Below are 26,394 nucleotides of genomic sequence, written 5' to 3'. Positions count from 1 at the left end.
CCACTAAGCAACCAGGGCGGGTTATGTTTTGAAAATCAATAACGCGAAACTGGTGTAGTCCTGAAAATTCGTTCCAAGTAGATAAGCCTTGTGAGCGCACTTGCTACATTTAATAAATTAAATTAAGTGCCATAGGGCAATTAATTTAAACGTTATTTAGTGTATTTCTGGTCACCATTCCATTAATTAAGCACTTTGAGTTCTCGTATATAGAAGTAATGGTCGCCTCATCCAGTGATCTAGCTGAAGAGTTAAAATTGTGTTATTTGCAGCAAGCAATTATTAAAAAGATGGTACAACTAAAAAATAACAGCTGGTATATACAAACAACCGAGGGTCAAAGGCCGATGAGACTAATAATAGCAACGGGGACTATGAAAAGTAAGAACACGGTTACCAAGGGCATGAAGCGAGAGAGTGCTTATCGCTCTCAAGGACGTTCGGAAGGAAAACGCGCAGCGCCTCGTTTGGTTGGATCGAGAAGATGCAAAAAAGTCTGGCTCCAGTCTAACGGTAGAGCAGACACGGCGTTGGCTGAGCAAACTTGGATGGTGCAGTGCTGCTGCAACGATTAAAAAGTGAATAGAGTGGTTTGTCTGAGCATCTCCGCCGCTGCTGCGATGCTGTTGCGATAGCTTTGGCGAAATATTGGATGTTCTGCTAACAGGGCGACCCAAAGTCCAGAAGAAGAGATCGTATCGGTACGTCTTGTTGTCTTATTTTTGACCACAGAGGAACGCTGCTCTTGTAGATCGCGAGATTTCTATGAAGATGGCAGTTCCTTGACCATCTGGTGTGCTCGGTAGCATGGTATTGAAGGCAACTTGAACATAAATTAAACACCGTACTTGAAAGGAAACGGAACCCGACCTCGAATCGATATCCCAACATTCTGAGAAAATATTAAGTTTCAGATCATCCGAATACGCTAAATGAGTAACATAAATGTTGTCCGTGGTTCATAAATGGTGTATGTAGTGATCGCAACTTTTACGCAGCATGTATAATTCTGTTCTGTACTTGCAGTGTATTACATGCGTTGTGTGTTTTGGCTGTTCAAAATAAGCTGACTTTGTATATGCGTACGTGTACTGAATTAATGCGCAAAACTTTGCGACCCATGTACTGTTGGACTGTACATTTTTTATACATCCCTTTTTACGCAAATTTGTTTCCTTGCCAAGTGACAAGGAGTAGCAGGTGCCTCCATAAAGGCGCCAACCTCTCCTAATATTCATTTCAATAAAAAAAAGATTAAAAAAAAATTAGCGGAGATCGGCTCAGATAGAAGCGGCTGTAACATCAGGGCTTCATGGGGCCGAGATCTTTAGGCTATACAACTGGTTCCTTCCGCCGTGAACGGCGGAAGGAATGATTTTCCAAAACCCAATATCGGTCAATGTGGCCGCGTTAACGAGGCTTACGACGTCCCTCGGGCTAACCGTATACCAGAGGTAGTGGACCAACCGTAATTAAGATGTGACACCACGAACGTGGCGAGCTTAGTCATTCCATCGTAATCATGATGTCATAATTCGATCGTGAGTATGCTGTCGGTATCATGCCATCGTCGTCACTCTAGCATCATCATTCAATTCTCGTCATATATACCGCCATCGTCCCTAAATTGTCGTCGCACAGCAGTCCTCGCACTGTGCTCGTTATGCCGTTACTATCGCCATCATCAGAATCGCCATCCCATTGTCGTCATATCTTTGACGTCATACCGCCTTCGTCGTTCCAACGACTTCACTACTTCGACGTCATTGCTGCCTCCATAACGTACTACCGTTACGGTAACAGTAACAATGAACTCGGTGACGTACATAGTTCTAGCTCACAGGACTACGAGATAAATTCTGCGCTGTTCGTAGAATGCACCTGACACGCTCCGGAGTGCCTGAATACGTAGATTGCTTAAAAAGCCGCAATTATCCCACAAAATTGTAGCTTTTGCTACACATCACATCCAACCCACCATTTATATTCAAGAAGTATGATGAAGGTGCCTCGCTCCGTCCTTCGAAAACAACGAACACGCGTCTCGTACGAACCAAAGAATAACGCATCAAAACGGGAAAAAAAAAAGAGGGTTCAGTACTAATTTGGAATGCTCTTAATTAGGCCAGAAACATTAATGTTTCGCCACACACTAGACAAAAAATATACCCCGCCCCTTCTTCCAAAAACAAGCCCTTCGGCTAAAGTACTTGTTCACCTAGCAAGCTTGGTGTCACGCAGGGTAAAATAGAAAAAGAGATGAGGGTTAATTGTTTATTTCCAACGCTATCAATTAGACCAGAAACGTTCAGATTGCGCTACAGACTACATTAACTATGCTTCCCATTGCCATCAAATATAAACTCAGTGTTGATTATTTTCGGAACATTCAGAAACATTGCTCATAACGGTCGTGTGACACCTCCCAACAGCCCCTTAAATATTTCGCAAAGGCTGTATCTCATGCATACGCATTTAAGTCCTCGTACTCTTTTGCAAAAGTGGTCATCCCATTTTTCGCTTATAGTTTGATCCCAGTGGTATTTGTAATTTTGACCGGCAGCGGGCTGAATTTCGCGCCGCTCGTAAAACGCACCCTTTTGTAAGCTCCGCAGCGCTTGAACACGTAATTTATTGCAAAGGCCGCAATAAACACAGACATATCGAATTTCACCTACACATTACTCATAACGTTCCCCTTATTTTGATGCAATATAAACAGGTGGCTCTTTCAATTCACCGAGGACATGCGAGAAGCCAAGGATTAACCACGTATAACGCAAAGAATACCGATAAAACCAAGGTTAAGAAATTTATTGCAATGTTAATTAAGCCAGCAGTCTTCAGTATTGCCACACGTTAAACTTAGAATACACTCGCCCCCTCCTCCTATATTTAGCTTCTGCCGAATTTGGAATCGGGGTCATATATGGTTCTCTTAGGACTCTGGAAAACGTGGATGACGGCGGTATTGCACTCTGGAACGCTTGAGCAAGTTATCTTCTGCAAAAACTGTAATTAACGTATGCAGATTAAATGCTTATTGTACGTAACCTACAACATTATTCCTCTTTGAAAGAATTGTAAACAACGTGTCTGACATAGTGGACCGAGGATACCGAGAAAACGAACTGTAGGCCTTATATATTGCATGGAACTTGTAGAGCGAGAGAGACAGAGAGAGAGAGAGAGAGAAGAACAACGAGTGCCCAGCAATTATTTTCAAGAAACATAATTATTCTATGCACTTCAAACTTTCTGTGCACGAAACTCACATCATGGCCTTTATTTTTTTTTAACTATTAAATTGCTGCCGCCCTTGATCCTTACAGGAAAGCGGGAAACTTTGTAAGCGTTTCACGTACCGTCTATATGCCGGTCGAAATGGAAGTTCTAGCAATCTTCATTTAGCACCTATATAGCTCACATACTCCAAAATTAATTTGAATATCACCATGAACATTTCCCGCATTGCCTCAAAATATAAAATGCGTGAATGATCTAGTCATATTTAAAGAAAACTTTCAGGACGATCTGATTATGAGGCACGCCGATGTGGGGTACTCCGGAAATTTGAACCACCTGAGGTTCTTTAACGCGCACCTAAATTTAAGTAAACGGGTGTTTTTGCACTTCGCCCCTGTCGAAATGCCGCTGCCGTGGCCCGGGATTCGATCCCGCGAGCTCGTGCTTAGCAGTCCAACACGGTAGCCACTAAGCAACCTCGGCTGGTCATTTTTTGAAAATCAATACCGAGAAACTGGTGTAGTCCTGAATTTTTGTTCCAAGTCGATAATCCTCGTGAGCTCACTTGCTACAATTGGTAAACCAAATTTAGTACCCTATGGTGATTAATTAGGAAGTTATTAATGTAATTATGGTCATCATTCACTTAAGCGCTTTGATTTCTCGTAGAAGTAATGGCCGCCTAATCAAGTAGTTTAGCTCAAGAGTTAGAATTATTCTATCTTCAGCAAGCAATTATTAAAAATTTTATGCAGCTAAAAAGAACCGCTTGTATATACAAACAACCGACGGTCAAAGGCCGCCCGGACTATAATAACAGCTACGGGGACTAAGAAAAGTAAGAACCCTATTATCAAGGGCACGAAGTGAGAGAGCGCTTATCGCTTGCAAGGACGCCCGGAAAGAAAACCGGCTGCGTAAGCTTTGGTTACATTGAGACGATGTAAACACGTCTGGCTCCAGTCTAACGGTAGAGCGGACACGGTGTTAGCTGAACGCACTTCGCAGGTGTAGGGCTGCCGTAACAGTTAAAAAGTGAATCGAGTGGTTTATGTAAGCATCTCCGCCGCTGTTGAGAAAGTGTTGCGATCACTTTGGTGAAATATTTCATGTTCTGCTTACGGGGCGACCCAAGGTCAAGAAGAAACTATCGTATCGGTACGTTTTCTTGTCTTATTTTTGACCTTCGAGGAACGCTGCTCTTCTAGATCGCGAGATTTCTATGAAGATGGCAGCTTCTCTAGCACCTGGTGTGCTTGAAAGCATGGTGTTGAAAGCAACTTGAAGATAAATGAAGCACCGCGCTGGAAAGGAAATGGAACCCGATATCGAAGCGATATTCTCAGAGGGTCCCGAATCCCGAATCCCGAAACCCGAATCAAACCCGAACCCAAGATAAGTACAGAAATAGCGGAGATCGGCTCAGATAGAAACGGCTGAAACATTGGGTTTACACAGGGATCGAGATCTTTAGGCTATGCAACAGGTCAAAGTGCTTAACAAAGCCCTAACCTAACAAAGCCAACCTAACCTAACAAGCCAACATCGGTAAATGTGGCCGCGTTAACGGGGCTTACAACGTCCCTCGGGCTCACCGTACCAGAGGTAGCGGAGCAACCGTAATCAAGAGGTGACGCGACAAACGACGCAAACTTAGTCTTTCCATCGTAATCATGATGTCACAACTTGATCGTGAGTATGCCGTCGTTTTCCTGCCATCATCGTCAGTCCAACTTCAGCATTCAATTCTCGTCATACCGTCGTCGTCACGAAATTCTCGTCACACAGCAGTCGTCACACTTTGTTCGTTATGCCGTTATTATCGCCATCATCAGAATCATCATTCCACTGTCGTCGTATCTTCGATGTCACACCGCCTTCACTTTTCCAACGACGTCTTGACTTCTTTGTCATACAGTCATCGCCATGCCGAACCCTGACGAGCTCGTGTGACAGCAAAGTTGGCTGATCCCTAAGACAGTGTGTGTCGCATAAAGCCGAAACGATGGCAATCTAAGAATGATCCCTACAGATTCTAAAGGTGTTTTCATCAATACGGTGAGTCGCTACGTTGGCCTGAATGCTAGTCGCATCAACGTCGACACTCATTGTGAGATGAGTTCAGCAGGATTCTTGTTTCTTTCTCTGCTCTTTCCAGGCGAACAGCTATAGGCATTTTTAGGTTAGTCATGGGATCGTATCCCGGCCACGACGGCCGCATTTCGATGGGGGTGAAATGCGAAAACACCCGTGTACTTATATTTAGGTGCACGTTAAAGAACCCCGGGTGGTCCGAATTTCCGGAGTCCCTCACTGCGACGTGCCTCATATTCAGAAAATGGTTTTGGCACGTAAAACCATATAATTTAATTTTAGGTCAGTCATAAAGTACGCCGTTGCCCCATCTCACCGCATTAAAACATATAGGTATCGCTTGGGAAGCAATGCAGCAAGGCGAAGGTCATCAACAGCGTTTGTGCATCCACAGCACCAGAGTAAATGACAGTGAGTAAGTGAATAAACTTTATTACGAAGACTAAGCTGCTAATGGCGGAAGATGGGCGGCCAGCCTATTCCAAGTAGCTGTGGCCCCATGCTGATAGCCCAGGCCTGTTCACCAACCGTAATTGACAACAAAACAAATAATGCAAGTACGTCGTAAAACAACAACTACAGCCGTGCCGCTAGACCACTCGATTTGCGCTGTCGGTGCTGGTGCTCGTGTGGACACTGTGTGTTTGCGAGGTGACTGCGTGCGTATTATTTATATCTTCTTCTTGCTTTTCCTTTTCGGTAGTTGCCTGAGTAACGAGTTAGGCATGTCGGTATTGCCTGCTTTAACGTAGCCTACTTTCCAGTTTTTCTAAATCTAAAATAAAGCCAAGAAGCGACAGCCGGAGTATTGCGTCTAGAAGACGTTGAGGTAAGGAGAGCACTCGACAACCGAAAGGGCCATATTTTGGTCCACTGAGCTGTTTGATATGTTTTTGATAGTATCACGGTATGCCTTAGCGTATTTTGGATTGCGGGATGGCCGGCCCTAAAGAGGCTACAGTTTAGATTTTTCTACATTTAAAATAAATTACAAAAATAACGCACTTTGTTTTTAAACGGGAGCTGTGGTATAAGTGCAAGCAATTAACTGATTACGTGTGCGTAGGTTGCATAAGGCATTCGCTGCTTGATTTGTTAATTTACATGGGAGCACATACGACGAACGGTTTGGTTCGTAACATCGGTACGTGCCACGATTGCATGGTTAAGCGGTTAAGAAATGTCCACTATTCCGGGAGCAACTGAGCGCAAATATGGGGAATCCGAAAATAGGGGAAGAAACAGGTGCTTGTAGGATTTAGCCGATTTCATAAATGCGTTGCTGACAGGTATTCCTAGGCAATTTTCGGACTAAAGCAAGAAAAGAGAAAGCACAATTTTGTTATCTGCTACACCAACGTGCGCTACAGGGTGCGCGTACTACCGTTACGGTAACAGTATCATGCTCAATCCTATTCCCATGCAGCATGCTCAGCAGGCACCTAGAGTATTAGAAGGGGTAGTAACGGTAATCATAAACGGTGACACTATATGTTTCGGCACTTTATTGCGGTGACAACCGAAACGATTTCTGCGAGCATATGTGCCGGCCAATAGAAACCAAAAACTGATTTCTTTTTTTTTTGTTGCTTACAAAATTTCCAAATTACGTGCTCTCCTATATCGATGTGTAAACCTGCTCGTATATATATACGGACACCGACGGTGAAAGGCTGACTACGCCAATAACAGCTACGAGGACTGAGAAAAGTAAGAACTCGACCGCGAAGGACAAGGAGCGAGTGAGCGCTTATCGCGTGCAAGGGCGCTTGAGGAGAAAACCATCTGCTTATAATTGGGTTGCAGTGAGACGAAGCAGACGTGCCTGATTCGGCTATAAGGGTAGAGTGGACATGGCGCTTGTTGAGTGCGATTCTAAGGTACGGTGCCGCTGCGACAGTTAAAAAGTAGATCGCGTGCTTTGTCCAATCATCTCCGCCTCTACTGGGAAGCTGCTGCGATTCCATTGGCGAAATATTGGATGTCCGGCTTACAGGTGACCCAAAGTCGCGAAGAAAAGGTCCTATAGGTACGTTTCGTTTTCTTTCTCTTGACTACAGAAGATTAACGCTGCTATTCTATACATCGCGAGGGTTCCCTCAAAATGGCAGCTCCTTTAGCAGATGTGTGCTCGACAGCAGGTTGCCGAATCGAACTTGAAACTGAATCGAAAAGCGTACCCGAACCAAAAATAAACCCGTCCTTGAATCGATATTCCAGGAGTGTGCCTTAACCCGAATCAATCCTGAACCGAAAATAAGTGCAGCAATAGCAGTCACCCCTACAGAATGAAACCATTATGTTTCCGCGGGTATCGAGAGCTTTAGACCGAATAAAAGCTTCCTTTCGCAGTATATACAGGCTTCGCTGGCATTCTGTGGGACTCGAAACACTGTTTGTATGCTGGAGTCAGAACATGAGCTTTGTATTTGCGGAAAACTACGGGCGCCTATATTGTGAGACACTTGCAGTTCCGACATACCAGACGGGGTGTTTAAATAGCAGCGCTGCAACGTTGAACCGCAGGGACGAGGACAGCACATACGAAGCGCATCTATCAACTGTTTATTGAAACAAATTGCGGGTGCACATTGTGGGCAACAACGTCATGTGCAAAGAACAATGCGCAAAACACGCTTGACACGTGCGGCCCATTTCAACTAGCCCCTACGCAAGTCTTAATCAATATCAGACATATCGTGAGGGAAACGCGTTTCAAAATTTTCTGACAGAGTGCGACTTATGCGGCGGCTTTATATAGTTCGGCCGTTAACTAAGGCAGTTCAACCACCAAAAAAAAAAAAAGCAAGAAAAGTAGCATGACAGTGGTAATTACACGTTAAGAAAAATTTCACTCTTCAGGGTGTTCTCTTGTTTCTATAACTCACCCGTTCAACCCCTTTAAAAGTTTATCTTTTCAAAATTTCACCCTTTTTCCCCTAATGTGTATTTTGCCAAAACGCACACGTCACTTTTTTTTGCAACGACGTGTCTTAATTTATAGCTAGTCTTGGGACCTCCATCGAAGTAATCCCGATGTGTTTTCCGAGATGTCTTTTAAAAAAATCTGCGCCGCCTGGACTCGAACTGTGGATCTACCGACTGCGATACGGAATTGTTACCGCTCGACTACTTTGTTTCTTCTTTACTGCTTTCGACTACTCCGCTGACGCAACTAGAGGGAATAATACGGCACTGTGTATCTACCGACTGCGATACGGAATCGTTACCGCTCGACTACTTTGTCTCTCTTTTGCTGCTTTCGACTACTCCGCTGACGCAACTAGAGGGAATAATACAGCACTGTGGATCTACCGACTGCGATGCGGAATCGTTACCGCTCGACTACTTTGTTTCTTCTTTACTGCTTTGGACTATATACTTCGCGGACGCAACTAGAGGGAATAGGGCAGTGTCACCTCTAGCTGCTCCGATAGGCTGGCGCCACGCTCTTCAGTGCTTCCGTTTATCTGTGAATCAGCACCAAGGTGAAACAATTTAGGCGAAGCTAGTTGTAACGTGCCAAGGCCGGTAGGAGATTAGAGGACAGAGTAGTGTATTTCCACTTTACGACCGGGATGCGCCACCTCCACAATAAAGGCTGTGTTCTTAGCGGTAGGGTGTTGCTCTGCCCATGCAGCTGGGATTGTTCATTCGAACCGATGTTGCATGAAACGGCGCAAAATTTATTTAGCATGATATTGCATCAGCCCCGATGCTAAACAGGAATAAAACATACGCCTGAAGGACTATGATTGGCTGACGCGTTATGATTTGCTGAAGATTCGCAGCTGATATATAAAACGACACCAACCCGAAAAAACTTAGGCTAAGGAAGTTGTAAAAAGCGAAAGGCATCCGACACGCCATGTGCACCAAGTAACAGGTTGACATCCATATGACTGTGACCATATGACGTGCTCGAACAATGACTTGGTGTAAACTGCTCAAAATATACAGATATAGCTTTTTACGTGCTTGCAATATTAAAGTGCCCCAGGACGCGTAAATTCTGCGAAGTGTACGCGTGTCGCACGAAACACCTTTCTAATAATTAATATAAGAGTGCATTAGCGGTTCTGCTAACGGATGCATCCATCTTTTTATGTTTTCTGATAAAGTACAGGTTTAAAGAGGGTGTTTCGGCGTCCAATTCAACCTCGAGGGTGTAATTTTCTCGTGTGGGCATACCAAACGCTACCGCACGCGCACCAGGATTCTTGCAGAGTAAAAGAAAGGTGCGCTTACGCATGACACGCGGAAAATCCATCAGAGGAATGGAGCAGCCTTGTCCTTGTGTAATCATCCCACCGCTGGGGCGAGTGAATTTGTCTGTCTCAGAAAGCCAAGGCGTAGGAGATATGCGGAGAGGGCCATCACGGCTGCCGCACGAAGTAAATTTTATTTTCGTGTAAGAGATCTGTAAGTAAGCAGCTGAAGATTATTTTGCACATAAGAAATATTGTTCGGCAAGAAAACTGCTGCTCTCCATCAACGCACCCCTCTGCGCTCACTCCGCCGTGTTCAAGCGATGCCTTATTCCCTTGGACAGGCATCAAGCATCGCCTTCGTTCTCGTGATGACGCTGCGGCGTCGTTTCATGATGTGCGTCAGTTCGATCGGGTGCCTGCATTTCGGCACGGCTCGCGGACGGTGTAGTGTGGGAAAGTAAAAATCGCACGAGATTAAAATCGCAACCGTTACGGTGCATAAGCGACGCGCCGCAGGAGGCAATAACAATTTATAGAATTTCGAAGGCGTCATTCGGTTTTACAATTTCTGTCGGCGAAAACTGTCTTCCTTCCGCTTCGATTCTAAAACTGTTACGGCCGCGCAAAGGCGCGTCTGACGCGCTGCGCACAAGGTAAATATACCTGGTAGCGAAGCTTCCATAGGACCCCATACGTTCAAAACATGGCGGTCCATCGGCGGTTCATGGGGCTTAGCGCCATCTGTATGTGGTGGGAACACTTCCGGCGGAAGAAAAAAAAATTGTGACGCCATATCCGTTAAAAGCAGAAGTGACGTCATGTTGTTTTCGAAGGCGCGAAAATTGTTTTGTTGTCCTGCCTTTGGAGCTATATATTCAAATGTCCCACCATTCGACTTGATGGGCGTTTCGAGCTTTCAGCGTGGAAAGCGATGCAGGAAAAGGCCAGCCGTACGGTTGTCGAAATCGCATCCCTGCCCAGAACATACTTTCTTTGGAGGCCGACGAAAGCTTTAGGTGTAGAGTGCTGATCCTATTGTAGGATGCCAAGCCCGTCGGCCAGCGCAGTCGCGCTAAAACAACTACACAATTATCTGGCGGTCGTAACTTACTACTTTTGACTGAAGGGATGAAGAAGCGATGAAGCTACCCGCGTCACCAAATTCAAACAAACTTCGACACGTAAGAAAGCACAAACCGTGAGGGGGGCGTATTTCAACAGGTGAACTTTACGAGTGCGCCTTTCTCCCCATTTCAAGACGTGCATTGCGATGATAGTGGCGTCAACGCCTCTTGTAGCGATGGGCGCTGAAAAGAAATGCATTTATTACTAATAATAAAATTAAATAAACTTGTATTTTCTTAACTCTTCACGAATATATAAAATTGAGTAGGAATTTTATTTTCGTTGAATGAATCTAAGTGTGTCTCGCTTGAATTAAAAAACGCGTTTTTCTTTCCCAATGTTTGTTCCCTCCAAACATAGTCGCGCTTCAATCGCGGCTCCCATAACCCCCCATGCTGATGTCGGTGACAATCTGTACTGAACCACTTTTCGCCCGAAGCTTCGCGACCTATTTCAATCGACCTTGCTGCGCACATGACGCCCGACACTTTGGCGAAGCAAGACAACTCACTGCGATGGCCTGCTTAGGCATCCGGTAACGTGTTGTGCGTCGTTATTTTACCCCCAGCGACACTCTTTCGCTGAGAAATTAGTTTCGTAAGATAAGAGGCGCGTATACAGGCAGTGAAGCGAAGGAGCGAAAAAAGACACTGCACGGCCCTCCACATGTGATTCTTGACGCTGTCGTTTCGCGAAACAGGTCACTGCCGTGACCCGCTTAAACGCCTAGATCTGTCGTCACGTATTTCTACACCACGTGACGGCCCGTCGCCGGCAGATGAGCTTCGTAACATAAGAGGCGGTCACCGGCGGTGAACACGTCGGCGTAAGATGATTCTGACGGTTACAGAAACGTCACGTGGGCAGCGATACCAGCGCTTCCTGTGCGCCTCATTTCGCAATGTGAACAGAAAAAAAAGAAGTTGAATATTTGCGGACCAAGATCTCAACAACGTATTACCCTTCTGAAATTACGAAATGACGCATTTAAACTCGCGAGCTTTTAAACTCCAGTCGCGAATATTTCCTGAACACCATCTCCACATTCAACGCTTGTACATTCCTGATTGATGCTTTTAAGATTCTGAACTAAAGCTTTCCATTGGAAGCTTTAGTTCGCGAGCTTCTAGCTACCTAAATGCATGGGGACAGAGAAATCGCTTTTCTCAGCAACCACTGCCCGGATTTTGAGGAAGTTTGTCGCATTTAAAAGACGAAGTTAAAACATAGCTGTTGAAGCAAGTGCACTTTCAATTTATGTCATAAATATTAAAAGTAATCGCAAAAGTAAAAGAAAGGGGCCCGGGTATGAAGCTTGCAACTCCGTAACTCGGCAATAAAATGAGATCACACAATTCTGTGAACAGCAGCTAACGAAATGTGTTTAAAGCGAAGAAAATTGACGTACTCTACGCCTCTTTCAAGTGTGCACCACTAATTTGTGTGTGAGTAGGACTTATGCAAAAACCTTTCAAGCATTGTAATAATTTCAAGCGAGCTGCAAATTCATATATCGCATTTGTCCGCTTGAGATGTTCTAACAGATCTAGTTTACAGAACTGCGATGTTTGTTTTTGGTGCAGATCTATGAATTTTTTAACTTCGTGCTGGCCATTTATGCCGTTTAAATAAAATTGCTCTTTTTCGGTAATCAATGTAAAAAAAATTCGAGGCCTTAATTAAAATTTTGCTTCCTACAGTCATTCAAATTTAGCCCTGTCTCTCAAATCTATCGCACGTTATTCAAATAGGTGCAGCGATTGTCTAATGACAGCATTTTGGCCTTTTACATGTGTCTGAATAGGGAAATTGGAGTTGGCCCCGAGCTAATGATTCCTCTTATAATCAGGATGCTCCCTCTCCTCATCGTCATCAGCCTATTTTATTTTGCACTGCAGGACGAAGACCTCTCCCCGCGATCTCCAATTACCCCTGTCCTGCGCCAGCCGATTCCAAATAGCACCCGCAAATTTCCTGATTTCGTCGCACCACCTTGCCTTCTGTCGTCCTCTACTACGCTTCCCTTCTCTTGGTACCCATTCTGTCACCCTAATGGTCCAACGGTTATCTAATCTGCGCATTGCATGACCTGCCCAGCGCCATTTTTTTCTCTTAATGTCTATTAGAATATCGTCTATACCCATTTGCTCTCTGATCCAAACCGCTCTCTTTCTGTCTCTCAAGGTTATGCCTAGCATTCTTCGTTCCATCGCTCTTTGCGCAGTCCTTAACTTGTTCTCAAACTTCTTTATCAGTCTCCAAGTCTCTGCCCCATATGTCAGCACCGGTAAAATGCACTGATTACACACCTTGCTTTTCAATACTAATGGTAAGCCTCCAGTCAGGAGCTGACAATATCTGCCGTATGCGATCCAACTCTCCTATATTGTTCCCATTCCTCCTTACTCCAACGCTGACTTTAGCAGGCTAGAACACAGGAGTTCATGGAGAACTATCACCTTTTGTCCTGAAAACACATCTTCTCGCTGTTGCAAACAAATCTGGCTGCACAGACAAATTCCTTTCAAAAAAATGAGAACAAGAAAGAACGCCTTCAGCTGTTTTTCGAACAGACGACGAATCAGAGTTTTAGCACCGTGTTCACCGGCAATCGTCGGTCGGGAAGTCATCCTAATGAATTATGCAGAGGTCGTTTCTGGATATCAAATGGGAAAATGACGCACAACAGGTGGATGCATGGAAACAACTTTATTGTAAATCCGGCATAGTTTAACAACCCGGGCGCAGGTCCCCCCCAACAGATGGTCGATTGTGTTCTCAGCAAGGCCGTAAGCTGGTCCTTTACTATTAGTCACTGTGACGAGGAAACAATAGGCTTTCGAGAAGATAACGCCGTGGCATATCAACAAGGTGACCACTTTACGTGTCCTGGCAACACAAAAACGAGTAGGCAAATTCAAAAAGCATCTTGCTGTCTTGTAGCCTTCCGCGCCTCCTGTGTTGTACGTGTTCAGGATTTCTGAAAGTACGTTTTTGTTTCGTATCGCCAATTTTACGAACGTACAGAGGCTAAAACCACCGTCGCAAGCGAACCTGCCAACACTTCACGCAAGCTGCCGGGGCTGTCAGCTCTAACGTCTCGTCCGGTGTGTCTTTTCTTTCTTTACTTCACTCAAGTTTGCTGTACTCCAATCGTTCATGAATTGACTGTAAGCTGCTCGCATTGTTATTATTGTCAGTTACCGTTTCTTTTGCTCGTTTCAATAATTCACGAATTGCAGAATTTTTCAAATTTCTTAGACCACTTTCCGTGGTGTTTAACGAAGCGATCGATGTAGTAGGTTATAAGGAATTCAATGCTTCCAAATTTTTATTTGAGGAGGAGCACACAGCTCTTGATAGCGAGAGCTTTCGCAACTGGGGCTGAAGTGACAAGACTTTTCGTTCGTGTGTTCTATTTGCCATTGGCCGACCGCCCTCGCTAATGATATGTCCAGCATCAGGATTGACTGAAGTTTTATCTTAACAACAATTTTAGCCTACGGATTTTTTTTTAATACGAGCCCTGTTTTCTATGACGGCGTATTTTTTTATTTGTTATAAAATACGTGTAAGTGGACGTTGACAACCCTTGAACGTGAGGCCATTGAACGTGAGGAAGGTTTACGGCCGAATCTCTACACAGTAAAGGAGAACTCATTTTGGCTCGTCATCCACTGCGCTGATCTTTATTAGGTTCGTTGCAGTTTAATGAGAAAAAAGTTAAAGTTTACCGAATATTTAGAGAAAAACTTACCCCTTAGCACATTGATTTTTACAACAGCTGTGATTTTTCACGCCTTGTAACTCAGCCACAAAAAAGATATGAAAGTTCTGTAAACTTCGACTGTTGCTGCACTGAAAGCGCTGAAAACTTATGTTTTACAGAACAGTGAGCTACAGGCATAGCATCTGAATAGACCATTTTCCAAAGATCCTGCGAACAATTCATAATTTCGTATATGCTGAACGAATACATCGATTTAGACGATCTTACAGATGCAGTACAGAATTGAGATATCAATTTTCAGCGCGGGGATACCAAGCCGCTAAGCTTGTGCTTAAAATTTTCTTTGAAATATAAAAATTTCTGTCATATGAGGACTAAAAAGTAAGCATCTGAGACCCCAAGATGAAGTTTGCGCGGACTACAAATTAGCTTTCTGGTGCAATTTAGCTTTGTTTCTTAAATGCAGCAAATTTGAAGCCTACTCGGGGGCAATTCTCAGCTATGAGAGCATTTCTGTGCTCTGCACGTGCTTGAATCAACTGGAAAGTTGGAGCACGCACCACGCAAGAGCGTTCCGCCCAAAGCAAGGTGCGTTATAGTTCCTAGCTGTCTGACCCAACCCCCTATACCGACGGTTAAAGCTAATCGTATGCCATCCGTGGCCCACGATCGAACAAAAACGAAGGAAAGGTCACATGACGTGGATCACATAAGCCCCGTTCCTCGACTCTTGCATATTAGCGTATTAATTTCTCGTCACCTAGCCACGGAGGAAGTTAGGCAAAAAGTTTGCCGGCAGTTGTCTTCTTCCTTTTTTTTTCTTTCCTCCACTGATGGCTGTGCTTTCTTGACTTACCGAATTGTTACCACGCGTACAAGGCAACATTGCATAGCACGGGTGCGCGAAACCCCATTCACGCGGGCGCGAAGTTTCCTTTAGGCTAAAGATGCAGGATTGACATTCGCATATCTATACGTGAAAAACCGCTTCACAAAGGCTTCGATTCACGTAGATTCGAAGATGTGCAACGAACATGCGTAATCTTTTTTTCTTCTATCCCTCCCAGACATTGCTTCTATGGCGGATGAGAAGAGCCCGGTCCTATTTCAAGCCGTCACCTCGCTGATGTCCTCTGTAGACCTCGCGAACAATGACATGACCGAAAATGCAAATGCCGAGGAAAAGGCTCTAAATCGACTGCGCGAACTGGTGTTGGGTAAGTACATGTACGCCGGACGTAAGCTCAGTGTCGTGCGTTATCATTTGCAAGCATTTTACAGTAATATTATTCGATATCGAAACATAGAAGATGTATTTTTTTTTTGTCGGTCGGTCCAGAATTTTTCAAAGAGGCGTGTGGCAGGCAGAATGCTAATCCTTGAATTGAATTACTCGAAGAGGCGGACACTTCTTGCACGTGACGCCAGCATGCGTAATCAAATAAATGAAGAAATTACACTGATTAAGCTTTCAGCAAATTTTATTACGGCGCTTATTGCAATTTACGAATTGTAGCCGGTGAGATCGCAACAGATTCCTTGGATGACACCAGTTTTGAGCCATTCCTTTCAAATGTGTGCCACGAAATGAATTCACGTTCCATTTACTTCAATGCGTAGAACGCTGTTTTCATAAAAAATTTAAGTGGAACAACTCTGCACATTTACCACAATAGTGTCGGCGCACGTCTTGGCAGCCAGTGCTATACTCGAATTCGTTCCAAGTCGATATGCCTTGCAATTTCGCCTGCTGAAATTCATAAATCGCAATATGTATTCTATAGTTACTAGTAAAATATAAATTAGTGAATCTTTATTTACAGGTTACGCATTTTGATCTCTCGTGCAAGTAATGTGCTCCTCTTCGAGTAACTCAGTTCAGTAATTCAGTACTCTTTCTTCCTAAAAGAAAACAAGTATTTCACCGCCCCTCTTTATACCTCAGTGGCACCGTAATCGAGTACGCGGACACCTTCAAATCATCGGAGGTAACGTTCAGCAGTACGATGACATGGGAGGCCCATGTTAATAACCTTTCTTCCACACTTTCTAGCATCATCGGAATTAGTTCGCGTAAAAGGCATATTTTACCTACTAAAGCTACCATTACTTTGTATTATGCATTATTTATTCCCACATAAGCTATTGTCTCCTTGTCTGGGGCAACATAACGATGTCTAACGTTCTAAAACTGCAAACCTTGCAAAAGAAGATGCGCCGCGCGATTGTCAATGGGTTGTGTGATTCACCCACTAGGCATGTTTTTGTACATTATAGTAGTGTGCCTGTCAACAAATTATTTGACTACATATTTGCGTGCTTTTATAAAATAATAATAAGAAAAAAATGATTCCCTTATTTTTCTCAAATTGTTCCCCTTACATGTCGCCACTCATCATATGACATCACAGTACAGAGTATACTCTTGTATTACCAAAGTGTAGAACAAACAACGAGTTTTCTATGTTAAGCTATATTGCACAAAAATTCCTGAATACTTCATTTCGTGACCAACTAATTGCTATGTCTTTGTCTAGCATCCGGAAGAGCTTCATTGAGCAATCTATGCTACCGTGACGCCAAGTGTTTGAATGTTAACTTACACTGTACCACTCTGTGCTTTACAATTACTTGCATTACGTATTGTTCCCGACTACGAGGCATAAGTCTTCACTGTCAATCTTGCTCGTTGCAAGTGCATATAAACTCGTCATTTTTTTGTCCAGTGGTTGTTTTTATTTTATTTTTGCTTTGTGCCTACTGCTATCTTGTAAGGGTGGTGACGCCCGTGAAGCAGAGTATAATTCGCTGATTTTTTGCTGAATTCGCTGATGTACAAACTGAAATAAGACTTGATTTGAAAGGTTGGAATTGTGCTATTTGCCACAGGCGATTAAAAAAAATTCTGCGTTGCTGGAAAAAAAAATAATACAAACAAACCGAGGGAAGCAGGCTAGTAACCGACGAAGCACGACGCGTGTCAACCCTTGAGGAAGGTGGCGGTAGAGACGTAGAGATAGAAGGTAAGGAAAAGGAAAGAAAACAAGGAAGACAGATCAAGACAAATCATAAAGACTAGAGAACAACAACGAAGAATAGCGTACTTGTCCTAAAAGCATGTTTCTACCGAACGTATGGCTTTGGTGTAGTTCCTGATCAACCTCTTTCATTGGAATTAATTCTTTTTTCTACAACTATGAATTTCGTGGCGCTTGGTTTTGCCGTAATTACCGTGTTTTCATCGACGTTATCAGCGCACCTAGTGACTTCTCCACCGAATGCTAGGCAAGGTGCGGATGTCGCAAAGACTCTGCATGATGCTATATAAAAACGAAGACATGGCTGGGGACTTTTCTTTTTTATTCCGGAAACAGCGTGTGTCACATTTTTTTAGAGCGTTCACCTACATTATTCAACCCTCCTCTCCGTGTGCACTGTAGTGCGCCCATTCTGATTGAAACGTTCATTCTGACTGAAAAATGAAGGCTCGAAGCGACGAACAGTTGTCGAACAAGAGAGATGCCGGGAGCCAACGTTTCGTCAAGGCAACTAATCCAATAGAAATTTTGACAAGTACATTTGTCGAAACGCTGGCGGCAGAGACGTCTCTTGTTCGACCATCCTTAAGAAGAGAGATAGAGAGGATGCTTAATTGATTCCGATGAGGTGTGCCTGGCGGGAGGCTTAACACGCTTCTCCAGATGGGTATAATGAAATATTAAGTGACATGCGTGCACAGTTCACGAGACGTATACGTGACAGAAGCAGCAACACTCGACAAACTAGGGTATCATATTACGGCTAGTGCCTGTGAGGAAGTTTAAAAGTGCCTTCGCTGCGCGAGGTGCACAGGCGGCGTTAGCCCACGGGTCAAGAACATGCCTTAGCTCAAGAGATGACGGTCTTTGATAAACGTTCATTGCGGACATTAAGGCTGTTCTTTCTAAAGTTGATCGCCTACAAGCGCAGATTCATTAGGCAATATTCAGTGGGTCCTTACTTTGTGCAGGTACTACTTAAAGCGCCTGCACAACGTCCCCATCGCTCGTCGGCCTACAAAGCTATGAAGGCACTTTTATCTTTCTCGAGGGCGACTGGCCTAGCTATGTCTACGTCTTTGACTCGTTCAGGCCCTCCGCGAGCGCGCGCGAGCTCACCGCCGCCTTTCCTGCTCCCCCCTCCCTCTCTCTCCATCTCATCTTCCTATTCATTCTTTCCCGTCCCCCAGAGTAGGGTAGCCAACCAGACGCATTTCTGGTTTAGATCCCTGCCTTCTCTCTTTATTTTCTTCTCCTCCTCCCTACGCTGACCACCATTGACGATTTCGTTTTGACTGGGAACGGAATAACCTTACTCCTTCGGGAAATGATACAATTGTTGAAAATTGGACTTAGATGCTGCAGAAGGAGCTACTCCAGCAAAATGAGTTGACACACCTCACGTTTTCCTTACAGAGTGCAGCACTTCATTTCGCAGAAGTATTAAGTGCTGCTGACTAATTACGTTTTCTTTTTTGGCATTAGCATGCTGTTCCCACTCAATGAAGCTCACACTGTGCGAGTTGCATTCACTGCCAGTGTAGTACAGTTCCAAGCTATAGTTTTCTAACAACCCTTCCCTGACCAGGCGAACCCCTGCTACACATCCGATCGGACGACGACTTCCTTCTCATGTTTCTACGATCCCGAAAGTTCGACGCCGACCGTGCTTTCAAGAATATCACCAGCTACCTCAAGGCCCGGCGAGATTTCCCCGAAATATTTGATGACCTCAGCCCTTCCCGTATCCCCTTCGAAAGCGCCTGCCGTAAGCACCGGATCGTGACAGTGTCTCGCCACAGAGACTACAAAGGAAGGCCAACTCTAATGCTGAAAATAGGTAAGCTAAGTGAAACTTTCGCGCATGATTTTGAACGTTAAAGGGATCTTCTATGCAGAACCACTAACATTCTGATATTTAAAATGCATAGTGTTCGTATATATTTCTGTCATCTTTGTACCATGCTTCGCAGTATATCCTCCTGAGACCTGAATACTGCTCAGAGACATAACCAATTTTCATATCGGTTCTTTTTTCTCACTACCTTGTTTCGAACGTGAAGAACTTAATTTTCATTTATATGCCACTGTTGATTACAGGAACCATACCTGCATGTACGTGGACAAAATAACCATCTCCTCACGTTTAAAACGGTGAAATAGGCCTTTCCTTGCATAAGCACGAAAATGAAAATGCAACATTGTGGGATGGGTCACCATGTTGACGCTACATCTTTAATTTTTGTGCAATTTCGTGGTATTCGAAACGCACTTAACTATTTTTTTCGTTGTCTGTGACAACACAACGTACTATATCAATTAGTGTCATTTTTTCTCGAAAGCTCGCGGTCAGAATGTGATTCAACCACTTTCATTTAGTGTGACCGAACAGAAAGCTCATCCGGGGTGAAGATGTTACGTAATCACTTCCTAGTTAGTTAGTTTTGAGAATGATTGAAGACAATATGCAATTTATTTAAGAATGGGTCTCACAAAAATATTGCACCATGTTTTCCTTGCGTTCGCTTTAATTTGGTTTTCACTTCCTATTATTTTAACCACGTAATCAATAAGTCGCGAAGACCTAACAGAAAGTTTTGCACTTCCATGTTCTATCACCAGGCGCCTGGAGCACCGACGTTTGTTCACTCAACGACTTATTCAGGTTTCTAGTAGTGTTTGGTATCCACCTCCTTCTCCAAGAAGAGTGCCAAGTCAAGGGCTTGGTGGGCGTCGTAGATTGTACGGGACTCGGCGCCTATCATTTGGCCCACTACACGCCTTCTGCCATTCGAAAGTTCATCAGGCTTGTACAGGTAAGTGTAAGGATTTCGAATATCTTTCTTGCATGGTGGTGATTAAGGTTCTTACCAGTATAGCGAGAACGCAAGTGCTTTTTTTAATGTAGTAGTGAACCTGGCAAGTTGTTAGATCATGCAGCCACGAAAAATCACTGCCTAAAACTGGTGATAAACAACACAAAATCTAATCTTTGGTGAGAATGGAAACTTTTATCTATCGCGGCACTCATAGATTTTCTTTCATACTACCCGAAGGGAAACAAGGCACCGCCGTCTAGGCGAGTTTCCTAATGCGCACTTTGCTGCCTCGGGAATTCCGGCACGGTGGGTGTGCGAGGCTTTGTCTCGAACGTGGCTTGGTCTAAAACATGGTCATGGATAAAGCTGTTTCTTGGCATCCACGATCAACCGCGCTAGTGCGAACCGGGGTGCTCTGGTGCGCCGACTCATCTTCGATCAACGAGGCGCACCTATTCGGGAACATGTTTTTGTTGCCCCTCCCCCCCCCCCCCCCCTTCCAACCGCGCATCAAGAAAATCGGCGGTGCTCAGCGGTGCAACCCCGGCAAGACAAGCGGGGAAGCGCGTGATTAGCACACGGCACTCAGTAAAATCCGCTTGTGGGAATGGTCACGTGGAGACGAGAATTACTGCTTGGCACTGTTGATGAACTATTGTCCAGTTCGTTGTATAGAAAATATGACGTTACTCTAGGCATGTAACTGAGTAGTGCGTGTCACTGAGCTAGTCGGTTCAGACTGAACAATTTCGGACCGTAGGACCTATGGCCACTTACCGCAAAAAATAAATGAAAAAGGGAAGAGGACAAGGTAAGCGCTAACCTTGTCTCCCACCTCCACTCCTCCCCCCCTTTCTTGGCATAAAAATCTGAATAGATTGCAGAAACAGCGGCGAGAAGCGGCCCAAAATCTGAGTGTTTGTGGTAGAAGCCAGGAGCATCGACGACATATATAGATTGCTTCACGACTGTTTACAATTGTTTAATACTACACGAAAAGTAGCTCGAAAGGACATTTGCTAGTACGAAGTGACGTATTTTTATTGCTGTTCCGAACGCATTTCCGAATGTGTAGGCGTGTCTGGTACACATTTATTTGTTTTATTTATTTATACACTGCAGGGTTTCGTCATGGGGCATTGAATAGGGGGACTTCGAACAAGTTATACCGAGAAAAATAATAAAAATATGACATAAAACGCACATAAATGGGGGGAAATCGAGCCCATGGAAGCAAACTAGAACACCACCAGCAATTAATACATGAGAACTGAGTGTCTAGATATCACTACCAGGGAACCAAACAAAAGCAACCAGAATGTACAAAACACAATTCAATAAACGTACCAGAAGGTGGATAAAAAGTATAGTAATGCACAAATCATCGCAATAAAACAGAAGCGAGAAAGATGATAGCAAGGGCTTAACTAATTGTATGCGTGATGAGTGACTGCCGAAAATGCTCCAGGCTAGTTTTTGCGACTATGCTTTGGAGAAAGTTAACCAACGGACGAATGGCGCGTAGAAGCGGTGACGAGTTATTTGTGTCGGTATAACATAGTCCATCGATTTCAGAGTTTGAGAACCCTGACTTCTACTCGAAATTGAAGGGAGCAGGTCCGTCACTCGCTAAAAACCACGGAAAACATATATTTTCGTTTCCTCGGTGAACTGCTTAGGATCGCATATTTCTTATAAATCCACGTCAGGATTACGCAATTCCCAGCTTATAAAGCTGGTTTATTGCCGGTTTCTGATTTTAACTGGTTGATAACAATAATTAGAGAGCAAGTCAGATAGACACTTTCATCCCAAAAGTGTGTGTATTCAGCAACGTGTTCGGGGTACAAGACGTGTGAGGGAGCCGTTTCTGTGATGTATGGCATGGCTGAAAGCACAATGAACATCGTCATTGAACTTTTGGCACGCTTCTTCTCTAGGCTATATGGCTTGCTATCATAAATTACACCATTTCTGTATGAACACAGCTTGCTTCTGTCTAGAAACAGTGGTGAATGCACCACGAACGGTGAAATATCGTGGCGGGGCCGACATCGTCTGCACTGAGTGTATCGTCAGAAAAATGTGAGGTAGCGCTATAACACGCGGTGCCGTTTGTCCTCGATGATGACATGCCTGTGGGCTCCTCCATGGCAGGGCATTGCGCACCACGCCGGTTTCGGAGCCGTTTCGGAACAGTCTGATCGAGGATGCTGATAAAATGAATTCTTCATAAAAGCTTTTCGTTCACCCGTGCTACATCTTCCAATAAAGTTTGCTAACCTAAAGCGCACAAAGAAGCGAGCAAAAAGAAAAACAGACTACAAGCTGTCGCACAGAGAGCACAGAGAGTGACTTTGTCGTCTGTCCGCCAACTTTTGGTTTTTACGAATCATATAATTGTACACACAGCGACGTGCGTATTTCACTTGGAGTGTTCGAAAAAAAAATTATTTTACGCATACCGCTGCACTCTTTCTTCTGAAATTTCGCAGAAGGATCGCATTTTGGTGGCTATGTCGTTCAGTTTTTGACATAGTTACTGGCATGTTTTTTTAAAGAAAGAAATGCGAAATTGCATTCAGTTGCGGGGATGCAAGCTGCTGCCACGACGGCGCACGCACAAAGTTGTGCGGTCGTCTACCGGCAGCTACAGAAAGAAACTGGGCAAGAAGGACTGCCGCGTGTTGCCCGCTCCCCTGGAGCAACCCTCCCTGAAAAGCTGCTTTCAACAGCTGCCGGCAGGCGGCAACGTAAGTCTGTGCTAGCGCTTTCTTCACAGCTGCCATTTTTCTCACAGACGAAAGCAGTTAAGCATTATTTTCTTAAAAAGACGGGCAAGTAATTCTGCCAAATGTGACACCGAGCGATGTAGACTCCCAAACACGTGTTTTCTTTCGCGAAATTTGAGCAAGAACCGTGCAGCGGTAAGTGCAAAGTCTCTTTTCGAACAAGCTAACCGAATTATGCACGTTCCGTTACATCTAAGCAAAAAGGTAAATTATGGACTTTTACGTGCCAAGACCACAATCTGATTATGAGGCACGCCCTAGTGCGGGACTCCGGAAATTTTGACTGCCTGTGGTTCTTTAACACGCACCTAAATTTAGGTATGCGGGTAAAGTTTGCGCATTTCGCACTCATCGAAATGTGGCCGCCGTGGCCAGGATTCGATCCCGCGACCTCGTGCTTAGCAGCCCAACACCATAGCCACTAAGCAACCACAGCGGGCGCATCTAAGCCAAAGTCCTCATGTGTGAATGAAAAACGTTTTCTTTCACATAATATTAAAGAAAAGAAATGCTCTTTACGTGCTGTTCTTGTAGAGTATAAATCTTGTGACAGAGGAAATGGTGGCTCCACGGTCTCCTGGCACTTCGAGAACGATGCCATTCCGAAGGCACCACATTCTAACATTTCGATGCACACAACAGCGGCGCAGTGCCAGTTTTCCCTGTGTAGGTAACTTTCTAAAAACAACTTTATGGCTGCATCTCTTCGATGGTTTTCCACAGAGCTAGTTCGTTCACGGCTGAAGACACGGGACAATAGGGAGACAACATATGTCAGCTACGCCCTTGTCCTGCCTTGCGGCCGGTTTTAGTTCAACTGTTAAGCTTGTATTAGAAATGAGCACACTAGCCCAGTTGAATACAATTCTCAGCGACGTATTTGTGTCCTTTTTGTTGCATGTCTTCAGTGCATTTGTCAAGCTCCCCTTTTAACCTATTAGAATTTCACATCTGCCCTTACAGCATTCCGTTCTAACCTTGGGCTGCAAAGCGATGAAAGATAAAATGTCTAAAAATTTATAATCCTTTTGAGCGGCCTTTCATTCAGTAGACAACCTTTCTAACGAGTTGATTGCCTTGTGTCAATATTTGAGAAGGTGCTCTCAAGCACTATTAAATGATGTTTTCGTCGTTTGTTTCCTATTACGTTTATTGTGTAAATGACCGTTAAACTATGTGCAATTCTTTTAGGACTGTTTTCCTCTGCGGATCAAGGCAGTATACGTTATCAACCATCCGGCAATATTTGAGCTTTTGTACGCCATTTCCAGGCGCTTTTTGAAGGCCAAACTGGTTCAAAGGGTAAGTACCTAAGAAGTGTTTCTTCTTTTCTGTTACGTTTTTAAACTCGTTGCGATGCAGTTTCTGCAGTAAATTATGCGTTTATGGGCGTCACAGTATTCCAGGAACAAGATTGGCTAGAGCGTTCGGCCCATGAAATCAATAATTTACAACAGTATAACGGTGATGTCGTATTGTCATTACAGAACAGTGCTGCCATTTATCAGTGATGGCGGGGTTAATTCAGCCTTTCGATTATATTGAGTTACAGAAGAGACCACGCTTAATGCGTCGAATAAAAGTTCAAGGGAATTATATTTACAATTCGGGGCCCACTTATCTGCTTTTCTTTGTATTCTGCTTACAAATGACCGGAAGGAACACAAGAGTTAGTCCACGTATCTTTGTTTCTTCCGGCAATTTCTTAGTGAATGTGTATGTGTGCAGTGTTCGTTAAAAGCGATGTTGAAACGGCACTGATGTTGGCCGGTGACTAACGGTCGCACAGCAGGCGCCATGTTTCGCCTGCGCTGCAGTAGAGCTTCAGGATGAAAAGTGAACGCTCATCTCCACGCTCCACGGATCTCTGTAGCAGCAGAACAAGGCGTCAACGCAAGGCAGGCAGGACTGAGCAAAACTTTTAGTCGTAGCGGTTTTGTCTCTTTCGCCAATCCTGTACGCGTATATGTGCACGCAAGGTTGTCTTGAATATGTAAGGTGGAACTGCCACAGGCCAATCCGAACGGTGCGATGTCTCCGGTGAGACCGAAGGCGGCCACAAGTAGCATGGTATATAGTCTCTAGGCGAACCGTCCCAGACTCTGCTGACCGTGGCGGGTGCTGCTGCTTCCGGCTTCTGCTGTTGCCTTTCCGGATAGCTCACACAAAGGACACCACTCTGGATGAATCAGATAATGCGTGTCGCCGCATTAGTACTGTGTGCGCTTCAAGCATCCCGGTGGCCTGTTCTTTTTCCTACGGAATTACGCACTGAAACCGCAAGCAGCGCATCAATATACTCGCTGCGACAAATATACGCCTTCTCACACAATTAATTTATTAAAGCGCAGGCTTCTATGGCTTCTTTCCGAGGGTTTGGCGTGCCAGCTCGTTCGGCTTCTTGCCGAGGAAGGGGGACCGGTTGTGGAGATAGTGCAGTAGTGAAACCGGGCTGATCCCGGGCTTCCGCGTTTTGTGGATTTGCCGAGCACGCACCGTTCTAGCTATGTCGTTGCTTAACGCGTTTTAGTTTTGTAGGGACAGATTTGTAGTATACAAATAACCGCTTTTACGAAAGCTTAGTTTGGCATGGATTCGAAAATGTACTTTGGATCTGTATAATACTTAACCATAAGGAGTACGGGCGTTCATCACGTAAGTGCACTCTCGTCTTGATTAAAACAAACCATAGCCTCTTGAATGAGAGTTGGTGTTCTTTCTAGATACGGCTATTCGGCTACAACGTAGACAAGCTGCACGACCTGGTTCCTGCTGACCTGATCTCAGTCGAGCATGGTGGAACATACGAAAGTTACGACTACGACGCAACTGAGAGGGAACTGATGAATGAGGAGGACTCCTTCGTGGAATTCAGCTCTTTCGGTTATCTAGACAAGGCAACAGGAAAAAAATGCTAGAGCTTAACTTTTCTGCGCAAGGTTATCGCTGAGGTCCCCTCTGTTTCTTGGTTTGTCTTTCGCATCGTCTACGCCTCATCGGCTATTGCCCAGCTAGTCAACTCAATTTGTTTCAGCCTTTCTTCTGTACAAAAACACAACAATGCTGGGACACGCATAAAAAGTTGGTAAGATTCAACTTGACTGGATGCTTGCCCCATTACTTGGCAGAAACAAGAGAGGCAGGAAACTAAACATCAGTGATCAACAATAAAAAAAAATATTTACATTTTTTTGGTCTTTGTCTATGTTCTTAGATGAGTGCGAAGCTGGGCTAGGTACGCATCCAGCTTGCAGGCTCTACCTACCACAACGACACCGGGGATTTCTCGGCAGGATGAGCATTGAGCTTGGTGTTTTCGGCGCAGTAGAGGAATACTCT

The 26,394-nt window shown here is 44.4% G+C and overlaps 1 protein-coding gene across 2 annotated transcripts; it reads left to right on the top strand.

The window, feature by feature from the left end:
- The first annotated feature begins 482 nt into the window (after positions 1-482).
- LOC126536304 (alpha-tocopherol transfer protein-like) lies at positions 483-26,245 on the top strand. Of its 2 annotated transcripts, XM_055073915.2 has the most exons (7): positions 483-701; positions 7,337-7,369; positions 15,474-15,623; positions 19,033-19,284; positions 20,067-20,260; positions 24,247-24,357; positions 25,779-26,245. In XM_055073915.2, exons 3-7 carry the CDS (start codon positions 15,485-15,487, stop codon positions 25,971-25,973), a joined length of 891 nt encoding a protein of 296 aa, XP_054929890.2. In that variant the 5' UTR covers positions 483-701; positions 7,337-7,369; positions 15,474-15,484; the 3' UTR covers positions 25,974-26,245. The 2 variants fall into 2 exon arrangements, with proteins under 2 accessions (XP_054929890.2, XP_050039177.2); XM_050183220.3 differs by lacking the exon at positions 7,337-7,369.
- The last annotated feature ends 149 nt before the right edge of the window (positions 26,246-26,394 follow it).

This window comes from Dermacentor andersoni, chromosome 4 (genome assembly GCF_023375885.2).
Source record: "Dermacentor andersoni chromosome 4, qqDerAnde1_hic_scaffold, whole genome shotgun sequence".
NCBI lineage: Eukaryota > Metazoa > Arthropoda > Arachnida > Ixodida > Ixodidae > Dermacentor > Dermacentor andersoni.
Note: the sequence above shows the minus strand (reverse complement) of the source record. Positions and strands in the feature narration are given on the sequence as shown.